Source organism: Plasmodium gonderi (assembly GCF_002157705.1).
Source record: "Plasmodium gonderi DNA, contig: Chr05, whole genome shotgun sequence".
Taxonomy (NCBI): Eukaryota; Apicomplexa; class Aconoidasida; order Haemosporida; family Plasmodiidae; genus Plasmodium; species Plasmodium gonderi.
In genome coordinates this window covers 875346-897010 of record NW_021628930.1, presented here as the reverse complement: position 1 = coordinate 897010, position 21665 = coordinate 875346, and the positions used below count along the sequence as shown (strand labels likewise).

Genomic DNA, 21665 nt, shown 5'->3' with positions numbered 1-21665 from the left:
ATTTTCTCTTTCCTTACAACCGACATTTACACACAGTAGCAGTTCTAAATAAACTACGCCATAAGGTTTTTGAGAAAAGCCAACTACAACTTGGTGAGCGGGGGTAAATTTGTAGAGAGAACGTTGGCTCGAAGCATAATTTCAAAATTGAAAATTATAAATCTCTAAAAATTGAAAATTATGAATCTCTAAAAATTCCAAATTATGAATCTCTAAAAATTCCAAATTATGAATCTCTAAAAATTGAAAACCATAAATCTCTAAAAATTACAAATCATAAATCTCTAAAAATTACAAATCTTAAACCTATAAAAATTTCAAAATTTGCGGACCCTGTTTACCATGGGGAACTACCGAAGGGCACATCATGCAGGATCTTGGTATTCCAGCAATTGTAATGCTGCACTTTCACATTGAGTAGAAGAAGAGACATGACTTTATCATGCTGTACAGCTATAGATGGTTCTCGTCACCCCCACCCCCTTTCCTCAATGTCACCATTTAGAAGAAAATTTAACATTCCCCTTTCCACCACACATTTGATTTTCAGGCACTGAATTGAAGAATTCAATAGATACCCTTTTCAAGAGAATAAACTTCAAAAAGCAAAACATTAAAGCGGCCATTTGCCCGTAATATTTACTGAACCATTTAATCCACATTATTCTCTCCTTCATTTTGAACACGTGTCTGTACATGTACAGATCAATAAGTAATAATTTTTTTTTTTTTTTTTTTTTTTTTTTTTTTTTTTTTTGTTCCCCATTTTTACATTTCCAAATTAGGCATGCAGGATATGATTATGCACTCCAAACAAATTCCCATGTCTATGCTTGTATCAGCGTGGAGAATATGTAAGCCCAACTTTGAGTGTTCTCCTTATGATTCATCCGTTCGGTGTGGATAGTGTAAACCAGTGAGAGAAAATAAAATTTCCCACCTTGTAACACCTGTACAATTCACATTCTCCTTGAACAACAGAAAGAACATCTTCATTCTAGGCCCGAACCACCACATTTACAACAAAGGGTGTCTATTCCCCAGAGTAGAAAAATACGAGACACCATTCGGCTTCTTAGAAATAAATGAGGAAGGTATTCCCACCGTTATCAAAGCCTCGCAATGCTTTTGCAAGGTTTTCTCAAATAATTTTTTGTCCAATTTTTTGCTCAATTTTTTGCTCAATTTTTTGCTCAATTTTTTGCTCAATTTTTTGTTCAATTTTGCGTGATATTGCTTGTACCATTTCTTATGCACACCCTTGTCGTCATCACAACATACCTATGATTGATCCAACCACACTAGTCATCTCAGACATTATGCAAAATGGCACTAAGAACTTATTCGGATTTATTGGAGATGTAGACGACGAAGAAGAACATTCCATAGAAATGCAATTGCCACTGATCAAATATTTAATTAAGGAGTAACCTTTTTTTTTTTTTTTTTTTTTCTTAAAACACCTGCACGGAATGGGGAAAAATATGAACGTGCAAAAAAATTCTTCCGTTCCCCCATAGTGTTGTTATCAACTAGGATCAATTTCTTTCCTCATTTTTTGCAGAAAGAACATAAAAATAATACCCATCTATGTGGGATGCATCGGAAATGACATTAAAAAAATTGAACTTTTTTGTAGGACACAGAGAAAAAATAAAATAAAACCCTTGCGTGCATATGCGAAAAAGAGAGTCCATTGGTGCATCTGATCAGAATAGTCCACTTGCGCATCTGAGCAGAAGATTCCATTTGCGCATCTGAGCAGAAGATTCCATTTGTGCATCTGAGCAGAAGATTCCATTTGTGCACGTAAATTTCTTTTCTTCGACAAGTAACTGTTTTGTTGTTACCTGTGTGCAATCAAAAAGGTCAATATTTGGAAATTTTTTTTTTTTTAATTGTAGGTAAACCATTAAAAAAGTATTTTCAAGATGAAGGAAATTTGTTCTTGTTTTCCTCTGATTTTTGCCACTATGGACCAAGGTTACTCATCAAAAATATATCTCTTATAAGTCGTGCACCCCACGCGAGGGCTAAAATAAAGGAGTTGAGATTCTCCTTCTGTATCTAAACAGCATCTCTAACCGCATCCTTAACACAGTCTCCACATCGATTCCATTTTTCCTCTCATTTCAGATTTAGTTTTACCAACATTCTGCAAAAATACAACGACACACATATCTACAAGCAGGTTGAGGTATACTAATCGCACAATGTGCAAATTTGAACTGTTTGAAAATGCACAATTGTGTAAAGAGTAAAGTGTAAATACAATTTTGACATTTGGCCCTTCCCCCTTTCACTTTTTTTTTTTTTTTTTTTTTTTCTCTTCTCTACCTTTCTATAAAAATACTTGCAGAACATGGATAGAGATGCTGCTGAAATAATCAGTAGACATGATATAACAGGTTAGTATATATATATATATATATATTCATCGTGTTTTCTACAAAAAATGAGTTAACTCAAAATTAAGTACTTGTATCTGCTTTTTTCCCCTCCCTTTACTAAGAGGGGAAAGGAGATATATATCAAAGTTTGATCATCCTACTTATTATACAGTTCTATTTCATTATATTAAGCATATCCATTCCTCTTCACTTTTTCAAATACATCATTTATAATTACAGACTTTATTGATTACCTAAGCAAAACACACAACACGATATGTGGCTCAAATCCGATAAAAATTATGCTTCAAGTAAAATTCCATATCAATTGTAATACTTTTTGTGTATGTGCGTTTGTGTGTGTGCTTCCATTTGGATAACCGTATCAAGAATGGTACATAACAAATGGTTTTATTAGTATATCCATTTTCTTTCCCTTTGATTTTTTTTTTTTTTTTTTTTCACTCGTTTAGTTGCTTCAAGAATTTTCAGGAAATGTGTCTACCAAGTTGATGCACTATTCTCAGGTCGGTTCCCACGCACATTTGTACACACATTTGTACACACATTTGTACACACATTTGTACACACATTTGTACAGACATTTAAACACACATTTGTACACACATTTGTACAGACATTTAAACACACATTTGTACACACATTTGTACACACATTTAAACACATTTGCACAGTCCAACAGAGCAAAAAGCACGAATGACTCATCTGTCTCCTACGCTGGAATAGTTTCGTTTATTGATTAATTTAGTCTCCCCTCAGAGTTTTTTAATGAATATAAAAGAATCAAAGGAATAATTTCCACATCAGTAGATGGAAAAAAAGTTGAACTCAACACATTCACATTTGCGATATAACAATGTTTTTCCTTATGTACATACATTTGTGTATGTGTTGGGTATACAAATAAGAGTACCTATTTTTAAACGGATTTTTTTTTTTACGCACCCGTAAAGTTTATTTCATGCATTATGTATACATGTGTGAACACTTTTTGGGGTTTTACCCAGCGAGTCTAACTGTGAGGCAAAATCTCCACGTACAGTATTCATCCAACTAAAACAAACATACCTTTTTTTTGACGAATGGGAGGCAAATGAATTGAGTTTATATGATATTCGGAAAAAAAAAAAAAAAAAAAAATCATTTATTTCAATGAAACAAAATTAAACAAATTAAGCCTCGGGTTCGAGTCGAATCGTACAAATTATACACACACACATATGTGGGTGGAATAGTGAAAAGTGAAGCTGTGAAATGATGAAAAAGTAAATATGCATATATATATCAACATAATGAATTATGTTTTCCAGAAAAACGGAGGCATAAAAAAATGGAAAAAGTAATTCTTGTACGAATGCACCTTGGTAATACTTCCTCAGCATAGACTATTCTTTCCAGAGGTGTCACACCATGTATGCTGCTTTCCATCAATTTAAGGAGGGTTTCGATTGTGGTTTCTTATTCCAGCTTGTTCTATCTGGTTATATCTCATTCCGTCCCACTATACCTGTTTGTGCTGCCTTTTTTTTTTTTTTTTTTTGCTTCTACATCGCTTTACTTTGATATGCTCAGATTGTGCGTAAAGGATATATGTGTTATATTCTGAACGTCTTTTTTTTTTTTTTTTTTTTTTTTTTTTTTTTCTCTTTTTTTTTTTTTTTTTTTTTTTTTTTTTTTTTTTTTTTTTTTTTTTTTATTTGCATTTTTTTTTTTTTTTTTTTTTTTTTTTTTTTTTTTTTTTTTTTTTTTTTTTTTTTTTTCCCTCTTCTTCTTCTTCTTTTCGTGCTCCGGCATTTGGTGTACGTATTTTTTTTTCCTTAAGAGCGATTGGTACTCAGTTGCATATGGAGCAGAGGAATTCAGTATGTTCATGATGTCAGATTTTGAAATGCTTGTGTCTGAATCCACCTGCTTAGCAACTCTATGATAAAGCTGGTTTTGCTCAATTTTCATTAGATTATTATTATTTGTAATATCCTCCTCTCTTCTCATCCATTCCATGTTGTGATGTGGTTCTTTCTCGGTCGCCTTTCTTATTACATCATGATACATAATTTGTCCTTTCATGGGAATGGGTGCTGGTTGAACGACTCTAGAGAATTCAGATGCTCCAGAGTCTACCTGATTCTCAGCCTCGATAAAAGAACTTGCAAGGACGTGTTTTAAAAACAAAGTGGGATAACTAAAAGAAAAGAAATTTTTTAAATAAGCACTTGTTCGCGTTTCTCCTTGGTCAGAATGAAATGCATGATGTCTAGATGAAATTAAGAAGGAGTGGTTATTTTCCACGTTAAGAAAAGCATTTATATTTTTATTTCTAGAATAATTATTTTCTTGATTAATTTTTGCAGCTGTTTTATTTCTGTTGTCGAGTTCATATTCACACTTGTGTCTCAAAGTTACTACAAGGCTGTATATATTGTTGAAGGGAGATAATAACTGTAAATTATTTTTTAAACAATTCTCTAGAAAGGTCAATAAATTTAGAGTAGTGTATGATGAATGCTCTGATATGTTAATATTTTTAAGAAGGTAAAAAAATATACTGATATAATTATAAAAATATATTTTTTTAATTTTTTTTAATATATATTGCATATCTTTTTTTTTTTTATTTTTTATTTTTATTGCTGATATGTTCATCAGGAAGTTTTTCGTTAATAATAATTTTAATATATAATTTACATTAATATAAATTTTCGTTTTCTTAATATCTAAGTTGTAAATATACAGAAGAAACTTCTTCTCTCTTTTCTTTGCGTTTATATATAAATTTTGCGAACAGAAATATCTTTCGAATTTTATTAAACTTTCTCTTTCCTCTTCATCACTCATTTCGACATTTCTACACACAAGTCTCTCCAGAAGGTTCTCACCACTCATATTGCCAACCCAAGCATTATTCTCTTCTTCCCCATGTGAATCCTTTATCTTATCTATAAAGTTATAGTATAACCACTTTTTACATACATATGAATAGCACAATGGAATAATATTAATAAAGTAGTTATAGTCCAATGTGAGGCTAAGACTAGCTATTTCAATGAACAGATTTTTTATTATTTCCTTTTGTATCCTTTGAAATTTCTGCTTCTTAATATGTTCGATGAATTGCACAATGTTGTTTATTTGATAATGTTGATCGGACAAACCACGAGACGTGTAACAATTATTATGATATCCATACATAGTATGAACATCAAAATTGTTTATTCCTTTCTTATAAAAATAGTAAGCATTGTACAATATCGCGTGTGCTTTATTCCTTGTGAAGTTATTCGAATTGATGATACGTGTTGTCGTATTATTTATTTTGGAAAATGTAACTTTTCTCTTTTTCTTCCCTTTGTCTGACTCACCAGCACGTGGCTTCCCTTTGGTTAGTTTTCTACTCGGGGCATTCCTCGCATTCTTCAGATTCTTCGAGTTTGATTCCATGGAAAAACTAGCCAAATCGATAGCTTCAGAGGAGATATCCCTTCTGTTTCTATTTCGGTTGCTACTGCCTCTGCCTATGTTACTCCTGCACCTCCGAAGTGTTTCTCCACCATGGGACATCTCTAACTGAGAGCATGCGTGCACAATATTCAAAGTGTTATAGATGTGCTTGTATTTCATGACTCTCTGCTTAAGCATGTCTATATCCACGTTAATAAAATTTCCTTGGTTATTATGTTTGGTCAAAATGGTATCATTGTTATTTTCAAAATTCTTCTTTTCATACATATCTTCCACTTTCGTTATACTTACATTATCTATTAATATGTGTATTTTTTCATAAAACTCAGAGAAATTAAGACTAACTACATGTATTCTACCTTTTAATATTTCAAAAAGATGTCTATACAGATGTATGTTCTTCATGTAATTTCTGAATATATAACAATTATATTGTGAATATATCTTATTTTTTAGCAACATGTATATGTTATATATGTTCGAACTTGTTCTCCTTTTGGACATGACACAATCTCTTCCTCTCAGATGAATGAGAACAACACTGTTTCTTGTGCTTACTGTGTCTACACTACTTCCTCTGTCAAATTTTACAATACTTTTACTTTTTCTTAATTGGCCTTCGTTCCATTTGTCCGACATTTTTTTCATCAATGATGATGATTTCATTTTAGATTGTGCTAATATTTCTGCCTCTGGATCATTTTTCCTTTTCTTTTTCTTCCTATTTTCCCATCTTTGTTTACATTTTGTAAAGATACTATCCGAGTTAGAACATCCAGCATCCCAGCGAGGCGGAGTGGTGGCAATAGAGGTACTACTCCTTCTTTCATGATCTACCATCAGTTTGCCATGATCATCTGAATCATTTCTGATATTTCCTGTGCTGATGTTGGATGAATGGTCTTTATGTATACTCCTTTTTTTCCCGCTTTCAGGTGTACAAATGGATTTTTTCGAAAAAAAATTAATTTTTTTTTTTTGGACTTTCTGCATCTTGCATTCTTTCTTCCGTTGTATTTTTTTTTTTTTTATCCCCATCTTGTGATCATAAAATTGTATGCACCTCTTTTTCCTCATTAATAATTTACTGTTGAAACATTGAAAAGTGTAGAAATTAAGAAAAATTTTACTAAGATAAATTTTCTGTTGCATATTCTGAACGCCATTGTCATCTCGTGATATGTCTTCAAAATTGAGCAATATATTTATACTTTTAATAAAAATTTTCATATTAATAAGATCGTTCTCACTGAGGTCGTACAGGTTGTTAATGTAAATTATTCCCTTAGTGTTATTTCTGTTGCGTTCAATGTGGTATGTGCCATTTGGCTTGGTTATCATACTTTGGTGTGCGCATGGTTCTTCTTCTCCTTCTTCTTCTCCTTCTCCTTCTTCTTCTCCTTCTTCTTCTCCTTCTTCTTCTACTTCTTCTTCTACTATACATCTATCCCATTTCAGAAAACTGAAAAAGTACTCAAGCGATATGATATTCTTCACAAACTTGGACTCTTTAGACCCATTCACAATTATGTTTACTTGATTGTTTTTATTAAGCACTATGTCACAGTAATACTTCACCAAGTGCAGCTCGTAGTATATCATTTCTCCTTCTCTCTGGCAGAAATCCTTTCCACCAATTGGATTGTTCATTAAAAAACATTCGCCCCTAGGAACTCTCCTCTTTTTAAACAGAAAAAATGAAAAGGAAAAGGAAGAGATCAAGTTGCAAACTAGGCTGAATTTCATTATGTGATAGTTTGGATTCATTTCCTTCTGTTTCAATAAGTGAACGTAATTTCTAATTGGGTCATATTTGTACAGACTTTTTTTATTATCTCCCCCCACACCTTTGAGCAGCAATTCTAATTTTCTATCATCCATTAATATAAATTTTGGAAAATGAAAAAAAATACATTTCTCATCCTTGAAATGGACATATTTCGTTTTTACAAAAAGAAGATACTTACTTTGGGATGGGTTAATGAAAAAAGGAATCTCCAAATTGTTATATATATGTATGCTTCCATTTTTGTTTGTCTGATCTATTATCTTTTCCTTGTAGTTGTCAAAAATGAGATTCATTCTTCTCTTCTTCATAAATGGAATCATGTCAACGTTTCTATTTTTTAAATGGCTGTGCATATGCATCGAACTCTCGTATTCGTCTGTCTCTACTTCTTTATGTGGCACTTCATTGAGTAATTTTTCTCCACAAACATAATTAGATCTCATATGTGTATCAACATTCGTAGTAATTTGCCCACATTGCTTTCCACAGATATTCCGTTTGTTGGTTCTTTTTCCTGAAGCCAATTGTGAAGACAATTGTTTTCGCAGGTTGGGTATTTTTTCCTGTTGATCTTTGATTCCCTTAAGCTGATTTCTACAAACCATGGAATTTCCAACTTTCGAATATTTTCCATACACAGAAAAGAGTGGAATTCTTTTAATAAAAAGGTAATATGTTTTTTCCTTTTCTATTGTGAAGATATAAAAAAGCTTTTCCTTCACTAGTGTCATATGGTGATTATTCTTCGTTATCACTTCAACATATTTGTGCGTATAAAAATAGGTATTACAATTTTTCTGTATCTTAATGTACTTTCCTCTTACATTTTTTCTTTTCAAAATTCTATGATCCCTTTTTTTCCTGTATATTGGATTCACTCTCTCCGCTAAAATTTTTAACGCAGATGTGTAGTTCACAACTTGGCATTCTTGACTCACTTTCCTTGTGTCGGAGTTCTCGTTTGATTCGAGCTGTACCAGTGTCTTAGGCAGGTCGTCCTCCTCCTCCCCGGACAATTTCCACTCTAAGCCAGCTTCATCAACAGCATCTTTTTTCTCGTCTTCCTCCTCTTCCTCCTCTTCCCCTTCTTCCCATATTTTGAAACTGATAAAATCCCACGCACTTTTGTTCTTTATTTTCAATTCTTGCACATTCATGGATTTCAAAATGTTCATGTTGTCCGCTTGGTGGAGGTTTGCTTTCTGCTCTTCTTCAAACAGTGAGACGATTTTCTTTACGTAAGGATTTTTTCTTCTTCCTCTTCCTCTTCGTCTTTCGTTTCTGCACCCATCTGAAGAGCTTTTCTGATCTGACAAGCAGTTTTCTTCGCTAGTTGGTGAAAAACAAGAGTGTTCACTAAAATTCAAATTATCATTTTCGATCGAATCGTAGGTATTCATAAGTGACGAGGACTGAATACCATTATGAGTGTCAAACGATATTCCTTTTTCCTCTTGAACTTGTCGCGCTTCCTTCTTTTCTCTTGCCTCCCTACATTCCTGTTCCCTCTTCTTCATTGTCAGGTAGTTTTTTTCCATGGATTCATAATTCTTTAGCTTTACCTTGAAGTTATACTTGGTCAAGTTGACTAGAACAAGGTAAGGAAAAAATTGAATGAATGAAACACTGAAGGAGTGGAAATACAGATGATCAACGTGAATGGTTATGTATTCTTCATTTATTAATATCACTTTGGTGTATGATTTGTCTATCTCATAACATAAGGAGTCATTATTCATAGTTTTGTTATGACAGTTAAGAACGAAGCGATGGTTGAAGCAATAATTTTTAATGCAATGGGCATTTTCTTTTTCCTCCGTATGTTCCGTTTGTTCCGCTTGCTCCGTTTGTTTCTTCCCTTTCTTCCCTCTCTTTCCTTCCTTTTCATTTTTATTATATTTTTTTATCTTTATCATATCATTATTTAGTGTAATTATTCTATTTCCAAGCAATGGATACAAAAGAAGAAAATCCTCTTTCAATTTTATGAAACTTTCTTTTAAATTATGCTTCTTAATTTCACACTCAAATTTTAAATCATCTACGCAATCTTCCTCTTCATTAACCACCACGTACTGCAATACATTCCTCGTGTAGTTGTAAATATTGTATTTGCTAACAATGGTTATATGATAATTATTTTCATACATGTAAATATAAACAATAAAGTAAAGCTTATGGAATTTCACGATTTCATAGAATATTATTTTTATGTTACAGTTCGATCTTCCATGGTTTTTCATCTCGTTTAGATTCTGCCTTCCATTTTCTGCTCTTTCTGTTCTTCCACTCTCCTTACCCATTTTATTTGTGCCTCCATTTGTGGGTTCCCACTCTGCTTCTCCCCCTTCACCTTCAAGGTTCATGTAGAAATTGTGCTCAGTTTTGGCTCGTGAAAAGTATTCCTCATTGTTCACTTTGAGAAATTTCATCCATTGTCGATAGATAGATAAACTAAAATTCAAGATGAGATTATCAAGGAAGCAAAAGTGATACACATTAACATAGTCAAAACTTTTTATGCTGTATGTTTTAATACTTCCCTTTTCTTTTTTCAGCAATACATTAATATTGAATGGGGTGAGGTTAATTATTTTCATGCATTTCTGGATAGAAATAACATGTATATTATTTTTTAAAATCTGAGTAACGCTGAAGATTTTGGAGTATTTCCCTCCTCTTTCTGCATCTGTTCTATTACCACTGTTCTTTTTCTCATGGCTCAGCATCTGAATTTTTCTCTCATCGTTTATAAAGGCATCCATAGCGACACCCATCGTGGCACCCTTCATGGCATCATCTATTCGGTTGATTCTTTTCTCTGTTGTGCTTCCATCTAATTCTTTTTCATCTTTTATTTTCACTCTTGCTTCACATCTTGGTGACGATTCTCTACCTTTCCATGCATACGTGTCCCCAACTGGGGCGATTTGTCTCGAACTCATCTCTTGAATGTCCTCATAATTCAAGTGCTTCTTCTTCTTCACCAAGAAGAAAAAATTGCAAAAAAATACATTTAGATTGTCATATATATCTTTAAAGACAAATGTTCTTAGTTTCAAAAATTGAGAATACCTCATTTTGTTGCTTACATAAAGCTTATCCGGATGCATCCGGACGATTAGTTGAATGTATTCACATCTTTTTATGAAATGAAATGGAACACTGCAAATCATTTCATTTTCCTTTATCACCCATGTGTTGATCATATTAGCTTTGCCAAATTTAAGTTTCATATAAAGAAATTTATTTCTTTTCTCTTCCCTTCTTTCTCTGCTTCTTCCTCTGCTTCTTTCTTCGCTTCTTTCTCTGCTTCTTTCTCCGCTTCTTTCTCTGCTTCTTTCTCCGCTTCTTTCTCTGCTTCTTTCCCTTGAACATTCAGCATTCATCGAAGTGTCGTCCATATGTAGAGTACTTTTTGCGTTCCTCTTAATATACTTGTCAAATAGAATATGAATAAAAAAATACGGGTACACATAAACACACTTTTTATTTTTATGAATCCCTATGTCGATGTGGAAATAATTTTTCTCAGTAAGTTTTTTTTTCTGGTATGCACCAGGGTGGGCATATACACATGGATATGCAGTAGCACACGGATGCATGTTAGAACACGAATATGCATTAGCATACTGTTTGGGGCTGAGATAAGGATGGTCATAGATATATTGGTGCTGATTAGAATGTTGACTAAAGTGGTGGTGGTTACCACTGGTGAGGTAGTTCCTTCCCTTGAGAAAAATTTTTCTCTTCAAATTGTTATTTTCAGCACTATATATATGAAGAAAAAACAAATTGGGTGATACAATAATATTCTCGTGATTCTTTTTTACATAACCAATATTTTCCTCATATTCATAAACTAAATTGTAACATGTGTAATTTTTAATTAGTACATACTCTTTATATAAACAGTTTTGGTATGAAAATATATTTCTCAAATCTCTCAATGTTCTTATCTTTTCCTTATTTACCTGATTATATATATTGTATTCATTGTACACAAAATAATTATGTCCAAAATGATACTTGAAAAGGAACAAAAAATTTATTATTCTTTTCTGTATATTCACATGTATGTCATCTTTTATATATATCCAAAACTTTTTTTTTTTATTTTCATCCACGTTGTAATGAAAACATATGTCAAAAGATTCTACAAATGGTATTCTCCTAGACTTATTAAATAAAAAATTCTTAAAATCGTTTATATCTATGGGAAGTATATTCACCTGTCTCAGATTTATTATAACTTGCATTTTTTTAACTTTTTCTCTTATATACATATTTCTCATTAACATTTGGTTGTTGAAACTGCTCATTGAACATATTTCGTGAACATATCCCAATGTAATGAAAAATATCTTAAGCATATCCACATTCACAAGTATTTTATTCGTCCTTTTTGTCAACAAGACCTTATCTTTCGTCTTTGCAAAATGTTTGTTGCCCATGTGTTTAATACCAGGTTCGTTAGCTGATTTTATAAAAGACTTCTTACGTGTGTTATTATCACATGATTTATGATTTGGATAATCTTCTACCCCACGGATAATTTTTCTGAATTTCGATGATATCACTACATCTTTATAGATGTAACTGCATTTGTAAACTTTTCTCTCCCGTAATTTCCTCATGTGGAATTCCAAATCATTAATGATAATCTTCAAAATAAGTAAATCGTTATTATTAATCCCTACGGATATGTTACTCACAAATAAACTCACGGAATTTTTTACCATATCTACTTGTGTGTATCTATTGATTCGTTTCTTTTCCCTCTTTTTTTTGGCTCCTATAAAATCGATATTCCTCAAACGGGTTCTGCTTTCTTCGTCCTCCACTTCTCTTTCGAACGGGTTCAGTGGATCATTCATGCTACTTCTTAACGTGGACTTAGCGACATTTTTCGAAGAAGACTTACGATTGAATGTTTCAGTTCTAAGATGCATCGGGACTACATCCTCATTCTTTTTGGAAATTGAAGAAAGGAGATTTCTTCTGTTCATCCCCTTGGTTGTTGCAAGTCCTTCTTGGTGTTTTCTATTCTCTAATGCTTCAGATAAATAATCCTTATCAATAGATACTAAATTGTTCATATAAAAATTGGGTGATGATATTTCTTTTTTCTCTTTCCTATCAGATTTAATGAACAAATGTTCACCTGGATTCAAAAGATAGTTAATCCTTGTGTAGAAACATAAAATATTCAGCATTTCAATAACGTCATATATACAGAACTCACGCAGAGTAATCACATTAAGTTGTCTTTCTCTTCCATCATGCAGCTGAAGAATTATACTTCTCTTTGTTTCATGTTCTATGTCAAATTTTTTTTTTTCACTACATTCTGTTAAGTGCATCTCATTATGCTGCAGACAAAATTTACGAACATAAGTCATACTTAAATACACTTTACAATTTTTTATTCGATTTGAAAATTTCTCCATCTTTTTTTCTACCCTAATAATATTTATTGCTGTGTGTGCAGTTGTTACAGCATAAAGAAGACCCCATCTAATTTTCAGACTCTCCATCGATATGTTAAAATTGTTTTTTTTTCCAAAAACGAGTCTATTTGGGGAGATTATTTTGTATTTTGCTTGACCTTCCATATAAGAAAAATTTTTCCAATTAGTGTCTTTTTCACGTTGCATATAGGAACTACTACTATGACTATCCTTTCGAATGATTTTTTTCCTGTTTTTTTTTTTCTTCTCTATGTCCAATTTCACACTAGCATTAACCACCAAATCGTAGAGATATATTCTCTTCTTTGCATTTTTATTTATTTTATTTTTTTTTTTATTATCATTTTTTTTTTTCCACATGTACACATTTCTTTTTTCAATTCCTCTTTCGTCCCCTAAGTATGCTGGGTAATACTTCATCTCATTCTGATTTATGTGCGTTAATTTTTTTCCTTCTTTAGTTTTCTTCGCTGACATTATGAATAGCGACTCTCGATTTCGTTTATGCGTGTCGCTTCGTCCCTTCGCCTTCATCGCCCTCTCACTGTTGCTGCTGCTTCTGTTTCTTCTGCTTCCTCTTCTGCTTCTACTTCTTCTGCTTCTGCTTCTACCTTTGCTTCTACTTCTTCTGCTTCTACCTTTGCTGCTTACCTTCGCGTGTGTGTCCCAGCTTGCTTCTCCCTTGTGGGTTCCACATTCTGCACCTAGACTGATATAGGTGCTTGTTGATTTTTTCTTTACGAGACTCATTTCATTTATCACAGTATCACACTTATTCTTTAAGTTGGTCACATGATATGTGGATGGAGACAACACATGGATATTTGAATTAACAAAATATATTTTAAAATGATAAAAGAGGAAAAACTGCTTTTTTTTTTTCACCTCATCATTCCAGACGAATTTGTGCTTATCCCTATGAATTTCATCTAGTGGATGTGAGTGAAGGAGTTTCCACATTTTGGATGTGCTTAAAATTTTATATAACTGGATAAGTGAATGTAATGGAATGTAAAAACAAATATTCCTGTATGTGTACTTTGTGGATATACTTAATGAAGCATCCTTTTTCATGACATATTTTATGAACACATTCATTTTTTTTTTTTTTTTTTTTCTTATTCCCCTCCTGATTTTCTCATTTTTATTAATTTGCTTTTCTGCACACACCCTTTTGATTTTCTTATAGATTAACTCTATGTCATCACCCCATTTGGAATGATTCATCATCTCTTCATCAATATCTCCCCATTTTGAAATAAAAAAAAAGGCACTTTTTTGTATTTTTGTAAAATTTCTTTCTTTACAAGTTACATTCGCATAGTATGCACTAAGCATCTCTTTGCTGCTTCTAGTCAATTTCTTTAAAACGTTTCTCGCATCGAAAGCAGTTTTATTTCTTCTCCTTCTCACTCTGCTCACTCTGCTCACTCTGCTCGTTCGATAAGGATGGCTAGCCTCTGAACGCATCTTCCTCTTTACGCATGACAACTTGTGGGAACTCTCTTGATCATCCCTTGTGGTACTTTTACTTTTTAACTTTCTCACCATTATTATTTGTTTGTTGTTATCTTGTCTATCGACTCTTGCATGTCGAATAAAAAAATTCTTCACAGTGCAATCACCTTCTTTCTGGATCATTTGCTGTCGCCCGTTGGTGTTCCCTGTACCCATAGGGATGGAACTATATATTATTTTTGTCTTCTTTTTTGCATTCTTTAAAAAAAATATGAACGTGTTCATACAAACAAGGTAATTTTTTTTTGATAGAGTATTAAATATTTCGAAAATATACATTCTTTTGCTCAAATCAAAATAGTTGTTATTGCTACTAAAAATTAGCATTTCTTTCAGCCCGTGTACATACTTCACGTTGTAATCTATTTTTTGTTTACTTTTTACATGTTCCTTCTCAGTTAGTTTACCCTCTAAACTGTTTATGTATGCACCTATGAAAAATTTCATATTGCATGTGTAGAATAATATAAAAACGTTCTTCAGTTTGAACTTGAACCATTTGAGAAAAGCTATCATAATGTCTTCAGTGTTCCATTTACTAATCATCAATTTCATCCCTTTTTCTATCCTTCTATTCTTCCTTTTATGTATTAATATATTTTCCCTCTTCTTTAGCACTCTACGATTGAAACGTGAAATTTGTAGATGGTGGCTTAAGCCACTTTTCATTTTCCCCAGTTTCATCATTTCTGAGAATCGTTTTTTTTCCAATATATGTTTAGAATTGATTGTTCTAATTGTGTGAGTCAGTCTTTCACTGTTATTCCTTTGACGTTTGTCAGATGTGCATTTCAATAAATCATTACATCTATGAGATTTATGAGTTTTGTAACTTGTACCAAATTTATATCGCCGCTGAAGGGATTGAAATTGGACACTAATCTCTCTCATACAAAAGTACAAATTTATCAATGATATAATATTTTCATTGCTTAAGAAAATATTAAAAGAGGAGTTAGGTTCAGGAGGATTGTTATTCGATTCTTTCTCATCTTGCTTTTCCTCATTCCATTTGTTGCTTCTGTATGATTTTAGAACCGTTTTTACATCTAAAAGTTGGGATCCTCGCCCTTTCTCCGTGCCACCAATAGTATTCCCCCCAATCACTCTTCCTCGTCTCTCGATTCTTCCACTTCTACACCATCCAATCATGCATCGTCCTCTCTGGATTTTTCCGATTCCACTTCTACTCCACCCAATCATGCATCGTCCTCTCTGGATTTTTCCGATTCTACTTCTACACCACCCAATCATGCATCCTTTTGCACCCCTCCTATCCTCATCTCTGAAACGGCATAAATCATCCTTACCCATGGGTGCGTTAAACTTGATCTGATTACACAAATGCAAATAATTCGATTGAAAAATGAGATTTTTTTTTCCATTTCTAACCCCTTTTATGTGAAAACGAGCGTCAAACATTTTGTTATGCAGACGATATGTCATTTGGAGAAATTGTCTACTACACACTGTGGTTTTTTTACAATTCAGAACTATAACAGATGTTACTTTTTTTATGGTAAAGATGAACTTTTCTTTATTCTTTCCTATTTTTGCTTTGTTCACTACTCCATATAAACATTCATCTTTTTGTTTGATGCCTCCATTCAACCATGGTGGACTTACAAAAAAGCATAAACTGCATGTGACATTATGGATGGTAATGTACACCCTTCGAATCTGGAAAAACAATTTATTTATAGATTGATACCAAAGGTTTTTTCCCTTATCGTTGGTAGAGACTAATTGCCTAAGGAAGTCTCCGTTTATGGAGTGTGTTACTACACCCTTTTTGCAAATCCGATGTGCATACTTTTTTTTCCTTTTAATATATTTTTTAATATCTTCAATTGGGGTTTCTTCAATTGGGTTTTCTTCAACTGGGTTTTCTTCAACTAGGTTTTCTTTAACTCTGTTTTCTTTAACTCCTTTTTTTTCATCTAGAGTAAATTCGTAAATAGGAAAATATATTCTTAAGAAGGGGTCCTCAAAACTTTCTTTAATTGCTCTAATGTAATTTTCTAATGTATCCAAGCAGCTTACGGAAGAATATATTCTTACCCTATCACTGTTCAAATAAATCAACGTGTTCCATATATCTGATAGAATTATACTAATTTTTTCAATTTTTAAAAGAATTTTTTTTTTTTTTTTTTTCAAAACTATAGACACATTTCCTTCTCTATTTGTATTCTCTACATCTTTGTTTTCTAAGACTATGTTTTGTGCATCTTTTCGCTTCCTCATTCTTCGTTCCTCCCTGTGGTTATAGCGACGAATGGCAGCCCTAGATGCAAGAGTAGTATTAGTATCGTCTTGCTTATTTTGAGAATCCCCTCCTATCCCCTTATCTGAATTGCCAAGACAATTTGGATTCCATTCACACTTCCCTCTCTTCTCCACTTGGATTATCTCAATTGAATATCTCAGAAAAATTATATCTTTTACAAAAATGTGGAAGAAAAATTTACATACATAGAAAAGCTGCTTACTCAGTTTAACGCACCTTGGGCTGTTTTTTACAACTCTTTTTTTTTTCTTTCCATGTGTTTTTCTTCCGATAACGTTTTGTTTAATTTGCGAAGGATTGGTTCTTTCGCTGGGTGCATCTACTCCAACATGAGCTTCGCCCACTCGGTTCATTCGGTTCACTTCTTCCGTTTCTTCCACCTCTTCCACTTTCACCCCTTGATGCTGCTTGAAATGGATAGCTGCTTGTTTCAACCAGCCAAAGATATCTAACTCCTTTGATGTGACTATACTCATAAGTTGGCTTTTCGATTTGAGAACCAAAAAATTAATCTGTATTTTAAAATGCTTCTTCTCTTCATTCATCATAGTGGTGCATTCCGAACTATTCAGATCCCTTTTGTCAAGGAAAAGGTAAGAAAAAGTAATTCTTTTTGCTATGAAATAAGGGATGAATCTATATATATTCTTCATAAGGGTTCTCAAAAATGTGTTGTTATTTTTTCGAACTTGCAATATTTTTTCTTCCGATGCATAAATCTTTCTGTTGATAATTCCATTTGAAGATGATTTTTTTTTGTATATTATTCCATTTCTTATATCGCTTATCTCTTGATAGGAATCTTCTCCATTCCTCATTTTCTTGAAATGCATGTATGTATAATATGCCACGTTAAGGAAAAAATCATAAAAGTATACATCCATCTTTCTAATGTAGCACGCGATCAAATGTGTGCTTTTAGAATTATATTTTTTGGGATTCTCTAAATAGATTACTTGACATCTGTATCTAAGGGTGAGTGCGCGTTGCTTTGCCTGAGAATTCAGATTACCATTCAGTTCACGTTTTGCACAAAATCTCCCACAATTCGGTATTCCATTTGCAGCTCCATTTGTAGCCCCATTTGCTTCTGTCACCTTCGGGTAATCGTCCTCCTCATAACACGGTTTCAACTTTAATATTTTTTTTTCTCCCTCATGGTCGACAAGTTTATACAGCCGAATCCCTTCTCGTGTTTCAAAAAGTAAAGATATCAAACGGAAGTTAAAATCACAAAAGGAAAAGAAATTCCCTACATGCAATTTGGTCTTAAGGAGGTACGTGATTTTTTTCTCTCTCCCCTTCTTCATCTGCTTCGTCTGCTTCGTCTGCTTCATCTGCTTCGTCTGCTTCATCTGCTTCGTCTGCTTCGTCTGCTTCGTCAGTTTAGTCTGCCCCCGCCGCTCCTCCTCCTTGCTGGCAGAAAAGTGAAACGTTGCGTTTTCTGATTTACATTTTATGTAAAATACTTGTACATGCTTAGTTGCTACTCTTGATTTATCCAATCGGTGGGTTGTCGTCTCACTAATGTCATGGAAGTTCAAAAGGTTGAATATTTTTCTCTTCGTCTGTTTCGTTTGCTGCATCTGCTTCTTCTGCTGCTTCTGCTGCATCTGCTTCTTCTGCTTCTTCTGCTGCATCTGCTTCTTCTGGCTGCCTACATTTAGGATCTCTCTATTATGTAAGAAAAAGAAAAAGTTCATATGACGACAGGAAAGTTTCACCTTGGCATTGGTAAAAGAATTCAACAAATATGTAACACTGAAGGAGGTGCTTACATAATCGTCTTGTTCTTTTGTTTCATTCCATGTTTCATTATTTTCAAAAAACACTTCAAGGGATCCGAATAACAAATTAAGTTCATTCTGCGTGGATATATCGTCCTCTTGTGTATAACTTGCCATTACAAATGGTCTTCCTTTTCTCTCATTTTTTTCATTTTTCCGATTGAATAAAAGCATTGTTGCATCTAGTGGGAAATATTTAGAACTATTCCTTGGTGAGAAGTACGCTACTTGATCGTTGGTTCCCTTAAAGTGCTCAGATTCAGAAGCAAGAATGTCTTGTTTCTCACTAAAAAATAAAATCCTTAGCATATTCAGAATATAGCTGTTTAGTTCTATAACTAGCGAAATGATGGATATTTTCACCCTATAGTATTTTATTTTATCAAGCGTGAAAAATAAACAAAATGGAAATATCAATATATGTGTACATTTGTTATACTTCACAAAGGAATATATATTTGTTATTTTGCACGAAATGTTAACATGGTTATTAAGACATTTCCAATTCTTCTTTATTTTTTTCAACAAAAAAAAATTTTTATTCGGAAAAATTTTGTTTATCGCTTTTTTTTTTATTACATCAACTAAATTTTCATTTGTCAAATGTAAAATCATATGGTCTAGACAAAGAAAAATGGTAGGAGAGTACTTCTTCTTCAGCTCTATTTTAATTCTTTTAATCTGTGTGCTAATCCTGATCACAGTATTTGGATTGTTCTTTTCTCCTTTCATAATGCACCTTATACATTCATTATCACTTGCACCATCGCTATTATTCCCCATGTTAATTATATGATGCAGCACAAACATATCTCGTTCGGTCATGTTATATATTAACATGTAGAACTTATCGATGTGTTCTATAATTAAATTGATGTATTCAATCTGTATACCTATAGTGTACATGTTTTTATTTATCACATAGGAGTTCCTTTTTCCTTTTTTCTGTATCCGTACGTAGAAACATAATCTGTTTTTTCCTTTTGAAGTTGTATTTAATCCGTATCTACTAGCCATAGCGACAGTAGTTACACTTCTGTAGTATTCTACAGATGTAATATTTAAGAGATTGTTATAAATCACCTTCTTCAATTCGGAATTTTTTTTATTGTTGAAGCGAAGAAGTTCTTCCTTAACGGTGCTTACAGTGAGTAATAAATTGGATAATGATTCTGTTATAGAAAATGAATCGATAGAAAAAATCAAATCCTGCATTGTGTAGGTTTGCATCTGTTTATTTTTCTTCATTAAAACCCAATTTTCCTCTTTCATTAAAACAAAAATGTTCATCTTTTTATAACAGCAGGTGAGATAATCTTTACTTGCACTGTAGAGGTACTCGATTTGGAAAATTTCTACTTGTACATGGAATTCAAAGAATTTACTCCCTTTTGTAAAATATTTACATTTTCTTCTTCGATGATTAAGAAAATTTTTCTTCTTGTTTGCATTTTTTCCTTGTGTAATATTCTTTGATTTGAAATATGTCGTCTTATGGATTTCCTCTTCACTGAATATCTTTGCGCCAGAGGTAACTTTTACATGTGTGTGCAGCAATTGATTTAACCGTACAATGTACAAATATTTATAAAAGAACAAATACAATTTATACAATTCATCATTGGAAAGATTGATATGAATGCACGGGATGTTAAAATTGAAGTAGTATTTTTCCCCCTTTCTTTCTTGCGATACAATACAAGAAATGTTTGTTTCCTGCAGTAAGCATTTCCTCTTATGAATAATATTCATATTGTGAAAGAAAAAAAATTTATACTTATATTTGTCAATAGACATGTTGCTTCTATTAATGTGTTGCTTTCTGTCGTCATGATATATGCTTAGTTGTGTTATAACAATTTGGAGTATGTCAAAATTTTGATATGTTTTTTGTATATTCGTTTCATTATGAATTAATTTGCTTTTATTTGAAAGTGGATAATCCAGATTGAAACCTATGATTTCATTTTCCTCTTTCTTCTTATTTTTAATATGACTAAAATTGTTTAGATGCATATTCTTAATATGAAAAGAGAGAAAAATATTTTTCTCTCCATTCAATAATCTGTCTTCTAACACAATGTTGATGCTTTTGATGTCAATACAAATGACATATTCCATCACGATTTTAAAAATAATTTTTTTAAAAAAATTAATAAAAACACGTTTTATGATAATCTGTAAAATGTAATTCAAGAATAAATACACTATGCTACAAAATTTCGTTTTTAAAACATTCAGGTAAAAAATAAGAAGAAAAAAAATGACAAAAAGTACGTGTGTGCTCTTTCTTCCATCCTCCTGAAGAAATGGAACTCCTGTCTCTCGATCGTTATTCCTTCGATTACTGTTGCTATCACTACTGCTTTGGGGACTCGATTCATTTTTGCAACTTTTTTTCCCAATTTTTTGCTTCGCCATTTGCTTCGCCATTCGATTCGCCATTTTTTTCTCCATTCTTTCTGATTCATCTATAACACTGTCTTGAAAAACTGTTTCATCCCGTTCATCTAATTTTAGGCTTATAAAAATATTTTCAATCTGTGCAATAAGACCACTGTAAATGCTAGAACTGCTGCTGCTCTTCCATTCCACATCCACCTTATCGAAGTAACATATGTCGAATGTGATTTTATGTTTCCTTTTACTTAACGATTTTAAGTACAATAAATATTCATTAAACATTTCTTTTTCTCTATTTTGACGTTTTTTCCTTTTTCTAAAGTTTTTCCCACAGGTGTTCTTATTTCTATTTCTTTTCTTCACCTTGGGTTCATTTGTCTCACCATCATGCAGGTTAATTGTGAATGAGCTTAGTTCGAGTTCTTCCAAAATAAGGTGTTTAATGCTGTTAATGCAAACTCTTTTCACACTCTTTACATATTTATTAATTATGTATTTTTCCAGAAAATATTTTACTAGTTGTAGTTGGGGGAGCAT

General features: G+C 32.6%; 2 protein-coding genes across 2 annotated transcripts; one reads left to right on the top strand and one right to left on the bottom strand.

Moving 5' to 3' along the window:
- Nucleotides 1–342: 342 nt before the first annotated feature.
- On the top strand, nucleotides 343–3154 carry PGO_052090 (hypothetical protein, conserved; the record flags this gene model as incomplete). The annotated part of the gene is made up of 12 exons (XM_028686587.1): nucleotides 343–394; nucleotides 551–632; nucleotides 786–854; nucleotides 982–1094; nucleotides 1306–1426; nucleotides 1565–1635; nucleotides 1905–1983; nucleotides 2137–2197; nucleotides 2360–2408; nucleotides 2631–2701; nucleotides 2864–2917; nucleotides 3086–3154. 12 exons carry the CDS (start codon nucleotides 343–345, stop codon nucleotides 3152–3154), a joined length of 891 nt encoding a protein of 296 aa, XP_028542388.1.
- An 811-nt stretch (nucleotides 3155–3965) lies between these two features.
- On the bottom strand, nucleotides 3966–21665 carry PGO_052080 (hypothetical protein, conserved; the record flags this gene model as incomplete). Its single annotated transcript, XM_028686586.1, has 1 exon — nucleotides 3966–21665. The coding sequence occupies one exon, from the start codon at nucleotides 21663–21665 to the stop codon at nucleotides 3966–3968; it is 17700 nt and encodes a 5899-aa protein (XP_028542387.1).